This window comes from Anarhichas minor, unplaced genomic scaffold (assembly GCF_050575085.1).
Source record: "Anarhichas minor isolate MPS153535 unplaced genomic scaffold, ASM5057508v1 ptg000018l, whole genome shotgun sequence".
NCBI classification, from domain to species: Eukaryota; Metazoa; Chordata; class Actinopteri; order Perciformes; family Anarhichadidae; genus Anarhichas; species Anarhichas minor.
The window spans coordinates 11,289,905-11,306,969 of record NW_027466464.1 but is presented as its reverse complement, the minus strand read 5'-3'; the positions used below and the strand labels follow the sequence as shown (position 1 = coordinate 11,306,969).

The 17,065-nt window shown below is 45.0% G+C and overlaps 3 protein-coding genes across 3 annotated transcripts in view; all 3 read left to right on the top strand.

The window, feature by feature from the left end:
* The first annotated feature begins 79 nt into the window (after window positions 1–79).
* timmdc1 (translocase of inner mitochondrial membrane domain containing 1) lies at window positions 80–5,658 on the top strand. The gene is made up of 8 exons (XM_076094599.1): window positions 80–250; window positions 1,209–1,532; window positions 1,905–2,070; window positions 2,199–2,287; window positions 2,387–2,454; window positions 3,117–3,195; window positions 4,471–4,581; window positions 4,711–5,658. The coding sequence occupies exons 2-8, from the start codon at window positions 1,231–1,233 to the stop codon at window positions 4,859–4,861; spliced, it is 966 nt and encodes a 321-aa protein (XP_075950714.1). The 5' UTR covers window positions 80–250; window positions 1,209–1,230; the 3' UTR covers window positions 4,862–5,658.
* A 149-nt stretch (window positions 5,659–5,807) lies between these two features.
* On the top strand, window positions 5,808–14,693 carry LOC142952712 (ATP-binding cassette sub-family C member 4-like). Its single transcript, XM_076094595.1, has 15 exons — window positions 5,808–6,052; window positions 8,418–8,528; window positions 8,638–8,758; window positions 8,995–9,219; window positions 9,304–9,393; window positions 9,473–9,636; window positions 9,769–9,894; window positions 11,501–11,750; window positions 12,232–12,339; window positions 12,527–12,616; window positions 12,756–12,947; window positions 13,120–13,214; window positions 13,460–13,546; window positions 14,185–14,281; window positions 14,555–14,693. The coding sequence occupies exons 1-12, from the start codon at window positions 5,964–5,966 to the stop codon at window positions 13,165–13,167; spliced, it is 1,614 nt and encodes a 537-aa protein (XP_075950710.1). The 5' UTR covers window positions 5,808–5,963; the 3' UTR covers window positions 13,168–13,214; window positions 13,460–13,546; window positions 14,185–14,281; window positions 14,555–14,693.
* The window catches only part of LOC142952711 (ATP-binding cassette sub-family C member 4-like), a 20,567-nt gene continuing 18,056 nt past the window's right edge, over window positions 14,555–17,065 (top strand). Inside the window, exons 1-9 of the mRNA XM_076094594.1 lie at window positions 14,555–14,764; window positions 14,884–15,021; window positions 15,291–15,328; window positions 15,459–15,574; window positions 15,708–15,854; window positions 16,112–16,191; window positions 16,331–16,481; window positions 16,650–16,769; window positions 16,941–17,051. Of these exons, the coding sequence (XP_075950709.1) occupies window positions 14,564–14,764; window positions 14,884–15,021; window positions 15,291–15,328; window positions 15,459–15,574; window positions 15,708–15,854; window positions 16,112–16,191; window positions 16,331–16,481; window positions 16,650–16,769; window positions 16,941–17,051 (1,102 nt within the window). The 5' untranslated portion in view covers window positions 14,555–14,563. The remainder of the gene's footprint in view (window positions 14,765–14,883; window positions 15,022–15,290; window positions 15,329–15,458; window positions 15,575–15,707; window positions 15,855–16,111; window positions 16,192–16,330; window positions 16,482–16,649; window positions 16,770–16,940; window positions 17,052–17,065) is intronic.

Genomic DNA, 17,065 nt, shown 5'->3' with positions numbered 1-17,065 from the left:
TGCAGAATAGTGGTTAGTCCTCCACCGACGGGGCGGCGCTGTTGGCACATTTGGTTCGTGTGTGTCCGAGGTGGAAGGTCGAAAGCCCGGCTGCGTTAGAGGAATGTCACCGTTGAGAAACAAACAGCAGAAGGACAATTATGAAAAACAGACATGTGGACACTAAATACAATTAATGCGCATCTACTGGGGTTGCGGAACTTCAAAAGACAGACGGGTTTATTGCTGAGATATTACGCGCCGCGTGCTGGTAAGTCTTTTTAAAATAGATATGACAGAAGCTAATAGCAAGGAATGAAATATTAATGTCATTTTTTTCATTGGCATTTTTAATGTCAAGTAGTATTAAGTGTTTAGAAATAATACAAGTTATCCTAGCTTCTAGCAGTCTGACCTGTCGCAGCTGTACGATATCACGCTAATTAAGGGTGAAGTCTGCACGTGCTGTGCAGGTGACTTTAATTATCAATGAGTGTTCAAATAGACTTAGCGTTACTGGCTAAACAACTGTTTTTGGTACTCTATTGCCTTATTATGTATTCTCACTTAATGACACACGAAATGAGGACAAATAATTGAAATGTGTCAACAGAGGACAGACGCCACGTTTTGTAGAAATTCCTATTTTTCTGTGTAATAATATTTAATGCTCGATTAGTCTCATGTTGTGCGATGAAGGTTTAATCTAAAGACATATCTTGTGTGGTTGATAATAATAATAAAGCTTATTTATACAACAGGTATAAAAAGCGAGCAGCAAAGTGTTTCACAGGTACACACAAAATAACAAAGGATAGCAGATACACGCACATTTCTATATATATATATATATATATATATATATATACACACAATGCATGAATACATCTGAACGAGGTCTGCAAACTACAAGTAGCCTACAGATTGGATCTAACAGGAAGTAACTGTTTCTTTTACTTCCTGTTTATTCTTTGAAGGCAGCTGAAAACTGTCACGAGACTTTTTAAAGTCAATAGATAAATATTTACCCAGAAAGCCTTGCTTGTGTGCCCAGTGTGTTTTGATAGGTCCTGCACAATTTAACAGCTGCTGAGTTGGAAATCCTAATGTACCCCTGCCAGGGTTTCACTCGCCTCGAGGCTGTTTATTTTGGGGATGGAGTTTTCAAGTCAGAGAGTGAGTGTAGCATCCCCAACCCATGGCCATGTGTTTCTGCCTCTCTGCTGCAGCCCCGATGCCAGCTGAAGCGTGATGCAGCCAGAGCAGCCCGCAACGGGCTTCGCCCCGCGGAGACAACGGGCAGATTCCTCGCCCTGGGGCACGCTGAGCACCGGCCTACTGCGGGGCCTCGTCCAGAGCGTCGGGCCCCCTTCCTTCTGCCCGCTGCTCCCCAGGGTCCACGCAGCTGATGTGGCTGCTGCCCAGCCTGCACAGATGCCCTCCTCTTCCTCCTCCTCCAACAGTCCTGCACCCATCAGCATGCCAAGCCACATGGGCAGGCCAGAATTCCCAGATGCAGGATGGGACCGTATCAAGGACCTCTTTGACAAAGAGTTAGTATTTCTGTTCCCTCTTGACTTCTCTTCATCTCCTCTTTTACCCCCGTGTCACCTTGCTCTCTTCAACAAGTTATATTCTACATATTATGAGCACTGCTTAAAAAACAGCCAGTAGTTTCTGCATCAATTTTGTTGTTTTTGGGCAGTATTCACCACTTTGTAAAATTAACTTTATAAATTGTAAAGTTATGCTTACCTTCGACACCACTGTCACTTATTCAAGTGTGCAGAATTGTTATTTTTTTTGGACCAAACGATCATTCAATCGTACTCTTTACTGTGAAAAATATTATTATTTGTCAGGGCAGTTTTATTTGTCTTGATGAGGAATAAGTGGCACAGAGTTTGCCTCTCGTCTCCCTGCAGCGTGACACAGCGGCACCCAGAGGAGCTGACCAACGTGATAAAGAGCGGTGTGGCTGCCGCTCTGGCCGGCCTGCTCTACGGAGGCCTGCCAGCGGCTCGCCATGCCAGGCAGAGGTACATCCAACTCAGCCAGGCGGAAATCTATACCAGCCACGTGGAAGCAGTGGTAAGCGGAAGAAAGGGAACTACGTACGGGTCTGCATGCGTCACATGTGTTCCAGTCGTTAATGACTGCACTGCTGGGAACATTTAATGTTAAAGTATCATTCTAAGGGTCCTTTCTGTCTGAATCAGCGCTCGGCCCATAATGCAGCAATCCGGGGTTTCGTGAGGTACGGGTGGAGGTGGAGCTGGAGAGTGGCTGCTTTTGTCACCTTATTCAAGTAAGCAAACAAATGGATAATCCCAGAAAAAATGTTATGTTATGCTTTGATTTGATCGTTTTTATTTTCCCTCGTCTGTCTGTTCCGTTCCCTCTCTAGCTCCGTCAGCACAGGGCTGTCTGTGTACAGAGACAAGTATACCCTCAGCCATTACGCTGCAGCTGGAGGTGAGTCACATGGGCTTCAACGGGGCTTTTGCACAACTATTTTTTTTTATAAACATTTTATTTATTCAAGAAAAGTCGACGACGCACACTTGTGTCACAAAACATTCCGCTTCACTGTCGCACGTCTCCATCTGGGAGTTGCTCGGTACGATCTCAGTGTTTTCTGCTGTCTTATAACAGCTGGAGTGGAAATATCATTTGTTGCGCTGTTGAACACTTGTCAGTCTGTCTGTAGAATGTGCTGTTATCTGTCAGATGATGATATGAACCGGCTATTGTCCACCAGAGAGTGTATTCCTAGGACCGTTGTACCAGCCTTTGTTGCATTTGTTTGTTCCCCCGTCTCTCTACCACTGCTGTCTAAATAATGCATAACAATGCCCAGAAAATAATTAGTAAAAAACTGAGTACTCCAGAATTCCACTGTCCAAAGAATGTGATTTTATATTGTGCAGAAATGATCTTTGTCCAATTTCCTCTGTGCCTGGACACTAACATTTCAGCTCTTAAAAAGCTCATAATTAGTCGTAAAATGTTTGGTTCTGACAATAATAACAATACTTTTATAATCCTTGTTTAAGCTGATGACAACAGTGCGTATACCAGCAAATTGGGTTATGAATGATGATATTAAAACTGTGTGTTTGTGTGTGTGAGAGCAGCAGTGACTGGAGGCCTTTTCAGACTGAACCTGGGTCTGGGAGGCCTGGTGGCAGGATCGATCATCGGAGCCGTGCTGGGGTAAGTGCTTCCACAAGTGTCCCTTCACATCCATCGATCACACCACCAGTCCCAATGCATCGACTTGTTACAGTAACTAAGTTTCTACCCGGAAGCGTGTCGATCCTTATCACCCGAAGAGTCGCATCGTCAGAAGCCGCTATGCGTTTATTTCTAAACAGAAGATGTTTGCTCGTGTCCACTTTCATGCCCGTGTGCTTGGGAGCAGTGAGCACTCTGGCAGCCAGCTGTGCCCCTCCCAGCAACCCTCTGTCGCCCAGCTGAACCCCCCACCCCCACCCTCAACTCTGATCACGGTGCCAGAGGGACTCATGTGCACTGCAGAGGGCCATGTCCTGGGTGCTAGAGCAAGGAGGCAGGCCAAGGCAGCAGCTGCCCCTCTCCATTTACACCATCTCTGTTATTCCAGCCTCTCATCTCCATCTACCGTGGTCTGATCTGGACTTATGCTTCGCTCCATCTCCTCTCTCCCCTCAACCCTCTCTGTCCCACTTTTCACTCGCTCCTCTGGCCGCGTTCAGCTGTGCGCGCAGAGCCAAGAGCAGATTTGAATTTGATTGTGTAATGGAGATTAAGTGTGAGGTGTTTGATGGTGTAACAGACTGGAGGGGCTGGTTTGAATGGTCTCTGTGATCATCAGCCCCATGTTGGCTCAGCCGTAGTCTGTTCTCCTGTTGGCTCTGTACTCTCATTGCCTCCTCCTCCTCCTCCTCCTCCTCCTCCTCCGCTGTCTGCCTGAGTGACCAGCCACCTGGAGCATTTTGATGTGTGCAAACAGCCCCGGCCCCGGCTGCGCCAGGTGCAGTCGGGGCGGAAGGGGGTGAAATGAAAGCAGGCAGCTAATCGGAAAGCACATCACGCTCCAGATCTCGGCCCCGGAATCGTCCTCCCGCCCGGGCCACACGGCAGAGGTGTGACTGGAAGGTTTGGGTGGAGGGGCTGCAGAGGAGGGCCGGACTCTGTAAGACACCGCTGAGGGGAAATTTAGCCCTAAATGATTACAATGGTGCAACCTACAACAGCCTAGAAGGATTATGCAATTAAAGTAGCCGCTGTGGCGGTTTATACGATAACAGGAAGTAGTAATCTATTACATACCCGATGTGTCCAGTAGAGTGTCAACCAGAATGGTTTCATACATGACAGCAGCTGATGAGCCGTGCTCAGACAATAGAAGTACAAGATGCATTTTCTGTTTTGTATTCTAATGCAATTATACTGTATAAAGCATTTCAATAAGCTTATTTCTAATAACATGAGCTACCTTCTGCTCAGGATTCCCACTGGTGCGCTGATCATCAGCATGCAGTCGATTGCAGGAGAAACTGCCAGAGAGAGGAGGAGGAGAGAACGCAGGGAACTTTTTGAGCTCAGACTCGCAGAATGGTGAGATGTTTTTATAGATTTTAATCATGTAAAAAAAAAACAACACAAACCCTAATTTACATTCAGGTTTGTTGTTCTCGTGATGCGTTTCGTTGCTCACCAGTCACTCTCCATCCTTCAAATCCCAAGGACGGCCCGTCTGCACTTGACAGACGAGTTGATTGGAGATCTGAACGTCAGCTCTCAGGCAGAGGAAACCAACAAGGACATGCGAAGGATCCAGGAGCTGCTCAGTTTACCACAGAATGAGGATGTGACTCAGGACTCACGCAGCCAATGACGGTAGCTGCCGTGCTGCCTGTTGGACATTGAAGGTGGGACTTAAAACAACTGGGAAGATAAAGGGGAAACTTCTTTGCCCGGACACACACACACCCTTCTCTCTAACTGAATGGAAACTGCTTCACATCAGAATTAAAAGACAACGTTGTGCCTCACCAGCTGCTGTCCTGTGTACTTCTACATCTATCTTTGTGAGGACCAATTAGAGTGTTTTGGGTTCAGTTCAGTGTAAGGGCTGGAGGTAGGCATTCAGTTGTGATTAAGGGTCCTCATAGGTATAGATGTACAATCGTGTGTGTGTGTGTGTGTGTGTGTGTGTGTGAGGCTGTTTCAACGGGGGGGAAATGACGCAAGTTCCATTTCTCAGCAAACAGTCTTTCAGTGAATGCTAGTGTAACATTTAAATGTCCTCTCCCACAATGTTTAGTTCAAATACAGCTTCTGCTGACGCCAAACATATTCCATATTGTCATTGTGATTATACGCTTCAATTGGACTTGATGTGCGGCTCAAAACAATGGCGGCTTAATGTTTCAAAGATTGAATTTGCCATTTCTATGAAATTTAACATACAGTATTTAGAGACATAACTAATGGGCTCTAATAATCAAAATCACAGCGTTGCCATTGTAAGGGATACGACCTAATAAAACCTCCTGAACTGGAAGAAACAACCCTGTCTCCATTGATACCGTGAGTTCTAGTAACCTTGTCCCGAACCAGCTCAGCTCGTCTTTGTTGTGTGCTTCGTATTGGCTCTTTGTGGATAAACAATAAAATTTAACAAAAATGCTCTTTTGATGTAAATCATACATTTTAAGGAGAAAGTGTCTCTCATGCCTGACCTCGCCTTTCATCCCATTGTTAGTTGTTGGAGTAGTTAACTGACGGTTGCTCATTATGTTCAGCCCACCTAATTGACACCAAACGACAAATGTCAGTTGTCGTCTATCACAAAATGGCTTCTTTCTTTCCCCCACGTCTGTGTTATGTGTAGTGTGCTTTCCACTTTGCCTCTCGGGCTTTTCAGCAACTAGGTCAAACATAGCGCTGGCCCCTGGTGTAAACAAGATGTGACACAGCAACAGCTGGGGCCCAGGATGCAGCAGCTGATGGACAGATCTGAGGAGCCCATTGCACTCCAGAGCACAGCGTGGTCAGTGATGATATCCAGCTGGAACTATTGCAGGTACACACTGGAGGTGAGGTTTACAATTACATCCTAGTTGTCTGTTGCCTCCGTCTCAGCATTGCTGAGTTACGAAAATGTCTGAATGTGCGGCTGTAAAATTTGGAGAAATAGGATGACAGCAATCAGAGCATTATGTCCAGTATAAATAGGCTCTCAGCGCCCTCTATTGGTCGTCCTGTGGAACTGCAAATGTACCCTAAATAAACAAATAATATACAAACTACATTTATCTCAATTTTCAATAAGATATTATCTGATGTGACAGAATCCAATCCTAACCAACAGAATACAATATTCAGTTATTTCTCCAGTATTAAATCCAGTCTAATTTAAAAAGATGTTTTCAAAGGACAAGTTAATACGAATTTTAAAAAAGCTGTGTTTATGAAACAACCCATAAATAAGTGTTGGCTAGCCATGTGTTATGTAGTCATTTGTCACTGCAAGGAGCAACAACAGTGTCACGAGGCGCTTTCACCATCACCTCATGGAATTGGTTTGAGGAATGCGGATGTTTGCTGTTGAGCCTTTGTTCACTGACGGTGTTGGCTCGTGTAGTTCCAGTGGCCGTGTCTTCTGTAATGTGCCGGGTGCAAACGCATTAATAATGCTGCATTATTTGAATAGTGTTTTTCTCAACCTGAGAAAAAATGTGCAGAGATAATTAAAGGTCAGGCGTGGAATGCAACGTCAGCACAACGACAGTTACGGTAACGTTCAGTCCCGGGAGCGAACACTAAGTGGTTTTGCACCATTTTACCGTACATTCCGTCTGAACTGAACATGCTTATCAGCGCTCCACGTGACGACCACTGTTGAAATATGGGCGTGGAAAAGTACATGTAGCGCAAATGCCGCCTTCGGGTGCCGCTCGTAAACGGGAGCTCTTCGGAGTGTGGCGTATACTGCCGGTTCCTAATAACGCTTTTGGGGCGACGGAAATCAACAAGCATGGGCATCATAAGGAAAACGCTGAGGACAAAATAAATATATAGAATAACCCGATTGAAGGTCAACGCTGACCCGATTCACTGCCACCGTATTGGCCGAGTCTCGGCTTTACATGATGTCAGCTAACTACACATACCAATGACGTCATGTGTGATTGTGCCGGTGTCCCGGGACAGTTGAGCGTGATCTCACCGGGCAGCCAACTATCTGAATTGGTGCCAAGTAACTATGGATATCAATAAAAAAGACGCGAGCCTCAACCCGCTGGCCGCTGCCAGGTGTCTGTCAAAGGTCTTTATGTGGTAAGTGATTCATGCAAAGTTGAATCCTAACTTTAGTGACGTAAAGGGGTAAACGTAGAGTGACGTTCTTGCGGGCTCTACTACCCAAACCTTCATTGCCGCGTGTTGTCCTCCCCCCACCCCCATGCATCACTTGCTGTTATATATCATGCATTATATCGCTCCAATTCATCAGGACGTTTTCAATTAATTTGTTCCTTAAGACTTAATTTATTATTTTCTGTTTTTGTTTTGATTATTGCTTTTGAGATAATTATTTTAATCACCAATGTTTGGTGTAGTTTTAGTACAAATACATATAATAGATCAGATGTTTGCCATTGATCCAGATGTAAAGTCTGCCACACTGTCTGGGCATTTTCAAGAAGACATGTGGCACAGATGTTGTCATGCACTCTGTCTATTTGCACATTAACTAACTTTTCCTAAAGTTATTAATACTCTGTTTGTGTTTGTCTTCTAAATGACATTACATAACTGTTTCGTGACGAAATAAGTAAACATGTTGTCGTCGTAGTTTATTCAGTACAGTAGTCTGTTGACTCATCGGTATTCTCTGTATGTTATTATGTTGGGAGCACGAGGGATAAATGGTGGAAGTGACACTAATTTGTCAATCTTGACAAAACGTTCAACATTACAACAGTTTGTTTCGTTCCGTTTTAAAGTCCTCGTCAGCAGTTTACAGCTTAGGAGGTAATGATTGACACGCACGTCGTTATGCCGGCAGAGTTACAGTACAGTCCGTGTTGGAACACGATGAAACAAAGCAATTTGTGAGACGGCTTCATTTAGAGACGCATGCCTGCGGTGTGTGAATGTTGGATGAACCAATGATTTTCTCTGCAGTCCTGACTGTCCGTTGTAGTCTGTTCCTGTGCTGGTTGGTGGCTGATCCAAACCACACGGTGATGGGCGTGCACATGACAGATTGAGTTATTGTGGTGTAGAACTGGATCAGCAGCCTCTGAGGCAAGTTGATAGGCCTGCTGATGTGCCCCAGTGTTTATACTTGCTTACATTGGTCATACTAGCAGTAAGAAAAAGAAACACTGATACCGGCGTGTTTGAGTGACATGAATCTTCTCTGCTTTCTAACTCTGTTTCAGCTGGTTGACCCCGTTGCTGTACCTTGGCCACAAACGGAGGCTGGAGGAAAGTGACATGTACAGCGTTCTTCCAGAGGATCGGTCTGAAATACTGGGAGAGGAACTCGACCGGTACTATGTTACTGGGATGCATTCTTACATTACTCCCAGAAGTCTAATATGGGGGGGTTTTTACGGTCACGAAAAAGTCAGAATGAATATGCTGTTTGATTTGTTGCAGATTTTGGGACCGTGAAGTTAGAAAGGCCACACAGGAACTGGGGAAGCCAAAACTCTCCAGAGTTCTGATCAAGTGCTACGGGAAGTCCTACGCCCTGGCTGGGATTTTTACGTTTTCACAGGTACGTTCTGGCTTTCTAAAGACTCCTTCACATCTTTCGCCAGGTTAATTCCTCATGCCCAGAAGTAGGTTGGTATACCCAAAGGTGTTCACCCTAAAATAATTTCAACTGGTGTGCTGTTTTCTACTTTTGATCAGATTTCTTAGTAAGCTGCTGTTGAAGTGTTTTGCATGATTGTGAAAAGAAAAACGACTAACTGTCAGCAATGCATTTCTTTGTCGCTCTGTGACACAAAGGAGGCAATTAAAGTGATCCAGCCGCTTCTTCTGGGGAAAATAATCCTGTACTTTGAGAATTATGACCCAGACGACCAGAGGAGTCTTTACATGGTGTACGGTTACGCTGCTGCGATGTCCCTCTCCACCTTTGGCCTGACGATCCTCCAACATCTCTACTACTACCACGTCCAGAGAACAGGCATGAAGATCAGAGTGGCCATGTGTCACATGATATACAGGAAGGTCAGCGAAGACTTTGCCGATTTTCTTTCAGACTGTCGTACCTTTTAGAAATACTAACCAGACGGGTGAAACGTCTCTCGTCAGGCTCTTGGTCTCAGCAGTGAATCCATGGTGCACACGACCACCGGGCAAATTGTGAACCTCCTTTCAAATGACGTCAACCGCTTTGATGAGGTAATGTAAAGCAAGTTTGTTCTTAAACACCAACACGGATGATCCAAAAACTCATGCTGCTCATCAATTGTCTCTATAGATTACACTCAACCTGCACTACCTGTGGGTGGCACCTCTTCAGGCGATGGTGATCATCCTTTTCCTTTGGTACGAGATCGGACCGTCGTGTCTGGCAGGTGTGGCCGTCATTGCCCTCATGATGCCCGTACAGACCTGGTTTGGAAAGCTCTTTGGCATCTTCAGGTAGGAAACGACATAACCCAAGAAGGCTACAATAATAATTACTTTAATTATGCCATTTTATTTTTGTCTTCTCTGGACATTTTTGTAAATAATGTTGTTTTTAATTCATGTAATTTTATAACTTTTTTGCAGGAGCAGAACGTCAGTTCTTACTGACAATAGAATCCGCATCATGAACGAAGTGGTGTCTGGCATCAGGATTATCAAGATGTATGCCTGGGAGAAGCCCTTCTCATCACTGGTTACTGAGGTCAGAAGGTATGGAGGAACGTTTTTTGCAGGGAGAAAATTGGGTGTTTTAGGGCGTTCATTTTTACTGCGACATGTTTCAACGTTTTGTCTTGCGCCGTCTACTGACTGGAAAATAAATCAGTGAATCGGTTAAAATACCATTTATTTTAATTTGCCCAATTTGTACTCGTAACCAAATGTGATGACCTGTAGGATTAGTGCACCGTTACACAAGTCATCAGAGTGTCTCCACATCTCATGTTAGGACCACCGCTCTAATAGAAGGAGTCGAGACACGGTACCCTTGATGAGTGAGTGTGATTTAAAATGTATGCTTTTCTGGAAAATGGGTTTCTTTTAATCAGCTGTAATTCTCAGGAACATGTAGAGAAAATGTTGCGTACGTGGAGTTTCTTTATCTTGTCGAAGTTGGCTAACAGTTGGTTTCCCCGTCTTCCCCTCTTGGTTTCGCATGATGCAAATGTGAAGTGAAGCTCTAATCTCTTCAAATGTCAGTCTCCGTCACTGTGGATTTCACATCAGCGGAGCAGTGTCAATTTTCTTAAAGTGGTGTTTTTTTCACCATGACAAGCCAAGACCTGCTCCAACGCTGAACCTTCTAGGTGAGTGCAGTGGGGGGGGGTGTCGTTGGTTGTGCGATGTCGGAACAGATGTCCTCACAAAAGCTGTTATAAGACGGGAGTTCATGTAGATCTGCAGCCTCAAAAGCACTCCAATCCGTCCAGTCGAAGCAGAAAAGGTCATCTTTTAAGAATGATGATCATCATACGTTTAATCCCCGCTCTGTGACGACGTCTTTAACTAGCAGAGCATCTGCTGTAAAGCGTTATGTCAGATCCACTTTGATGTGGCAGGTTTAAGTTGCATTTATTCTTCCGAGCATCTCTTTGTCAACAACAAGAAAACAGGCCCTCAAACGCATCATTACTTAACATGCACCGACTTGGTTTCAATGGCTGTTTTTTGTTGACCCTGTTTTTAATACATAAAAAAGGTTTACAGTCGCTCTTTGAGTTACAGGGGTGAGCGTTGGATAACAAATGATCTACGCGTGGTGGAGTCTCACTCATTTACACATTAACTCCTTTCAGAGAATCCATTTGGAACTCCTTGACCTGAAGTACTTTGTCACACGTAATGGTAATTTGCGGTGAAATGACTCCATCCGCAGAGTTTTATTGGCGCTTGTCAGTTTTGTGGGCTTCATCTTCAAATAGAAAACGGAGCATTCTGAAACATCCTGCTCTCCGCTGCTCATTCACTTCTGTCAACAGTGCGGGCTTTGTCTGCCGCTGCCTGCAGACACGTAATATTTACAATGGTATCAACTATTTCACATAATTACTGAACATCTGATAGAAAACAGAAGCCTGTGCACTCACATGTGCACTCACATGTTCATATGTAAAGGAGTATATAACTTAAAAAGTGTGTTAGAATAAATGCAACTTAAACCCTCCGTCTGCCGCATCAAAGTGGATCTGTCTTAAATGGTTATGTGTCACTTAACACCCCTCATTTTTCCTCAGGGTGCACTCTTTCAGATTTTAGACCTCCTGGCACTTTAAGCCGGCGAGCTCACTGCTCTCCATCTGTCGTCCTCTGTCCCCAGGAAAGAAATCGGTCAGATACTGAAGAGCTCCTACCTACGAGGACTCAACATGGCCTCCTTCTTTGCCAGCAGCAAGATCATCGTCTTCCTTACCTTCACTGTCTACGTTCTCCTGGGCAACGCCATCACTCCCAGCAGTGTGTTTGTCACAGTTTCCCTCTACGGGACAATCAAGCTCACGCTCACCCTGTTCTTCCCACTGGCCATCGAGAAGTTGTCCGAGACAGCGGTCAGCATTCGCAGGATTGAGGTTATTCCCTTTGCTGTCATGAATAACAGCAAATGTTTTGTATTTGTTGAAAACATTAATTGCGTATTGTAGTAAAAGTTGATATAATGTAGCCATAACTTTTACTTTACCACAGAGATCCATATTAAAATGACTTTGCACATAATTACAGACCTGAGTGGCTGATTGATCAGCCGCAGATCACATTTAGGTGTACGAGGAGGGTCACGAGTCCCTCTTAACTGGCCTGAACGTCACATGGAAGCATCATTCTGTGACCTTTCTAAATAACTCCTGCGAAGTCACCACAGGTTTCAGCTGTGGTCACACATAACATTCTTCTTTTAAGACATTCCGGGACACTTTTTTCTCAACGTGAATGTCAAAATGCACACGCATGTCAAGAGTTGATAGCGCTGTAAAACAACAACTTCCAAAGCGATACTGTCTGGGTTTTTGAGTTCAAAGTATAAAGGCATGTGTGTTGATTAACTCCTCCCAGGCTTTTCTCCTCCTGGAAGAGATTGAGAGAAAAAAGATTGGGCTTCCTCTGGAGGACAAAAGGGAAAACTCTGTTGAGATTGAGGGGTTGACCTGCTACTGGGACAAGGTGAATATTCTCACCGTGAAGGGATATTTATTACAGGCCATGAGTGGGCTTGAATGCTGTGCATTACATGTATTGTAAGTCTTAACTTATTGTAAGAGCCAGAACGGCCAGTCTTGGAGTTTTTTTTACACAATGTGTGCAATTGCCAGAAGAATTGCTACATGGTCTGTTTCTTGTCTTTCCTCAGAGCTTGGACTCTCCATCGCTGCAGAACATCTCTATTGCAATGAAGTCGCACCAACTTGTGACTGTAATTGGCCCCGTGGGAGCTGGAAAGGTCGGTACACCTGCGCAAACCAATTTAGCTTATGACGGCCTACAACCTGAGCAGCAACAAAGGAAACTGGTTTTATTTATTCACTTCACTGTCACTTTCTAGCCAGCTCACATGTCCATAAAATCCATGTTCCCACCAGTCGTCTCTGCTGAGCGCCATCCTGGGAGAGCTGCCTCACGACAAGGGAATCCTGAAGGTCAAAGGTCGGCTGACCTACGCCGCCCAGCAGCCCTGGGTGTTCCCCGGAACCGTTCGCAGTAACATCCTGTTTGGGAGAGAGCTCAACCACCAGAAGTACGACACAGTCCTCAGAGCCTGTGCTTTAAAGAAGGTGAGCTGTAACACAGTAGCAGGCACACCCTCTGCTGGCCATGTTGGAGATTTTACTTTAAAATGTGTTTGATTTGTTACATGGCTGTATGGAAATATTGGCAATATTGCCTGACTTTTTTGCGTGCACATATGTTGTATTTGTACTAAACCTCCTTTGTCTTTGAGTGCAGGACCTGGAGCTGCTCCCAGACGGAGACCTGACACTGATCGGAGACTGAGGAGCCACACTCAGCGGGGGACAGAAAGCTCGCGTCAACCTGGCGAGGTAAGACGACAGTCGCCACTACCATCAGACAGACTGGTGACTGGAGGTGCAGCTGTTGGTGTACAGGGAGGAGAGCAGAGGGGAAAGATTGCAGTCCGAGACGTGTTTCCCCAGCTTCACATGCTTCCTCCTGTCAGACAGGAAGTCTGACAGGAAGTCTGACACACTTGTCTCTGCAGCAGAGACAAGTGTGACGTTTCTTCCGCCTGACTTAAGTGTGTGTGTGGGGGTGTTTTTGTTTTCAGGGCTGTGTACCAGGACGCAGACATCTACCTCCTGGATGACCCTTTAAGTGCTGTGGATGCTGAGGTTGGGAAACACCTCTTTGAAAAGTGAGTGACTGCCATATCTGTCCAAATTGTCAATGTGTCAAGTCATTCTTCATGCTTATGTTTCAAATTCATGACCCAGATGTGTCTATGGAACAGGCCGGGGGGGGGGGGGTGGGTCTGGCACCGTGTAGTTCCCAGAGCTACAGTATGTACTACATACTAACGGAGCAACAAAGTATACTGTTTTAGCACTAAGTGCAGACAACTATTAACATGCTTTTCCGTTTTAAACTATCAGGAAACAACACAGAACTAAGAGGGAAGGAAACTAAAGTACGCTTCCTCCCATTATTCTCACAAATGCTCAATCGGACCACAACACTGTCCTCCTCAGACCTACTTATAAACAGGTTCTAAAGAGGGAGAGTGGAAAGACCAGATCCAGGTGTAGTCACAATTAATAAAACATGTTCCCAGCTGTGATCATCTCCTATATACACTTGCATTGTGGGAGAATAGTATTTATCAACAGCACACTAAAGAAATTGTGGAAGACGTGTCTAATATGGATATATATGGATATGGAAATGTGCAATGTTGAATTCAGACATGTAAGTGGTTGTCATAAAGTGCACAGTTAAAGTTACAGTTGCACACTTTATTTACACAATTGTGTCCGTCTCTGTGTCCATGATCAGGTGCATCTGTGGCCTCCTGAAGAACAAGTCTCGGATCCTGGTCACCCACCAGCTGCAGTACCTGAATGCAGCCGACCAGATTGTGGTGCTCAAGGAGGTCGGTGCCCCTGGAGAGCGATGCATTTCAATGGAGCTTTCTGATCCAGTTACAAAGGCAGTTCTAGGGCAAATATGTTGGAAGTTGCGTTCATCTGACCGTTGCAGATGGCTGAAAAGTAACAAACTCTGAATTCTTGAAAAGCAATCCAACTGATTGCAATGTAACCCCTCTATTCCGGCTCTGTAATTTCTTTTCCGTACAATGACCCTAATAAACCACGTCGATTCATACTACTTGACAGCATAGTTTCTCTTTCTTTGTGTCTCCCAGGGTCACATCATGGCCCGGGGTACCTACAATGAGCTGCAGTTCTCTGGCCTCGACATCGAGTCCCTGCAGAAAACCAACGAGGAGCAGAAGCGATGGACTCGACCGGCTGACCCAGACAAAGTGTCGTTACTCAGCCAGAGGACGAACCACTCGCACAGCTCACACAGCAGCCTCCTGCCACCAGAAGCCCACCGGACTGACCAGCTTCCGGTTGGTACATTTTCAAAGTAAAATCTGATCTTGTTGTTGACGAGCTGATACTTGAATTGTATATCTCTGAGGTTTTAACGTGAAGCATGCAGTTGGATGGATAATGACTCGTTTTGCAGGTTGAAACAGTTGGTACCATGGCGGAGGAGACCCGAGCTGAAGGAAATGTCGGCAGCCACATCTATCTCAAGTACTTCTCTGCAGGCTGCAACCCTCTGGTGTTGATGGTCATCGTTGTGCTCAGTGTCTTGGCTGAGGTAAGCCACTGCTGTGTCGATTGCAGGGTGAACACAGTATTAATTAATAACGTATTTATAACAGGAAGCCGACTCCACACACAGATACAGAGTTGTGTTTTTTTAGATATGCCTCTTCTTAGCTACTGTTTGTCATCCAGTGAAAACCAGTTACCAACAAGCACGTCTCATGGAATTAAATTCATTCTTCAACACATGATTCAGCAATATACACACACACTCCAGTCATTTTCTACACACAGTTGATTGAACTTTGTTTCCATTCATAGGTTGCATATATTCTGCAGGACTGGTGGCTGGTCTACTGGTGAGTATTTGATCAAACCTGTAACTGTAAGTGCTGATTTATAGATGCTGTTTGTTTCTTGAACCGTGTAATATTGAATCCTCTGCTGTGTGCCTGGTCTGACTCTTCTTTTCCTCTGATCATCTGACAGGGCAAGAGAGGAGTTTTTTAACAGCACAGCTGTGCCTGTTAGCATGAATACAGCCATTAATGCTACTCACGCAGATCAAGAGCTCAATCTCAAATTTTACCTTGGGATTTATTCAGGTACGCCTTCCATTCCTATGTTCATCAGCACAAATGTTGACCCCACTTCAAAACACCCAAACTATACCTATAAGTAGAGCATGTCCTGTTATATCACAAAGGTCCAAAGCAGTCCTGTTGTTTTTGCTCTAAGGTTTGACGGCAGCTGCTGTGGTCTTTGGCTTTGCCAGAAGTCTGGTGATCTTCCGTGGGTTGGTGAGATCAGCTCAGGCTCTGCATAACAACATGTTCCGCGCTGTCCTTCGCACGCCTGTTCACTTCTTTGACGTCAACCCCATAGGTGAGCCCTGCTCAGACTTTACACCGAGTCTAAACTCGGGGCCCAAGCGTACTGAAAGCGTCTGACGCTCACGTTTTGAAGCACACCTATTGTTTTAGGGGGAACACCCACCAAAAGTGTTGGGTCCTGTTTAGGTTGTTTGATATAAAGGAGTCGGGTACATGAGGTAGAACTTCTTACTCGTGTTTTGCTGGTTTTACACCCAATTGGTGCTGAAGAGTAACTAAAACGTAGTGTTTTTCTAACGGCCTTTGCAGGAAGAATTCTCAACAGGTTTTCCAAAGACATCAGCCAGATTGACTCCATGTTACCCATCACCTTTGTGGACTTCTATCAAGTGAGACCAGATCACCATTCATTAAGAAACACGCACTGAATTGTATTTATTCTCCACTTTCAAACTTTTTGTTGCAGTCGACTTTACTTTACTTTTCTTTGCCGGTGTTCCTCACAATGTGATGCTTGTTGTTTTTCAGTTATTTTTACAGAATGTCGGCGTGGTTGCGGTCGCTGCCTCAGTCATCCCTCTCATCCTCATCCCCGTCATTCCGCTGCTTTTTCTCTTCTTGTACTTGAGGCGTTTCTACCTCCGCACATCACGAGACGTCAAACGCCTTGAATCTACAAGTATGTTCATGGATTCCTGCTGTAATTACACCGGGTGCATGAGATTGATGAGCAGTGGGCTATTTAGATATAGAAGGCAAGGGAAGCAGATATCAATGAGCGTTCTTTGCGTTTAAGAATATTTGGAATCACGTAGATTCCACCCTCTCTTTGTCGTCGTCCCTGCAGCCCGGAGTCCAGTGATCTCCCACCTGACGTCGTCTCTTCAGGGCCTGTGGACGATCCGAGCCCTCAGAGCCGAGGAGAGGTTAAAGAAAGCCTTTGACGCACATCAGGACCTGCACTCAGGTTCTCCTTTTACTTTCCGAGCTCATTTATAGTAAAATGTAATTATTACAACATTATTATTACTTATAGTGTCTACTGTCTGGCTGCATTGGAACAATGCAATATTTCTTTGCTGAATGAAGTATCTCAAAGGTCTTTTCTGAAACACTCGTTCTGTCTCTCTGGTGTCAGAGGCCTGGTTTTTGTTCCTGATGACCTCCCGCTGGTTTGCACTTCGCCTCGACAGCATTTGCTCCGTACTTATCACCTTCTCAACATTTGGCTGCATCCTACTCCGAGATGGTGAGGAACTATGT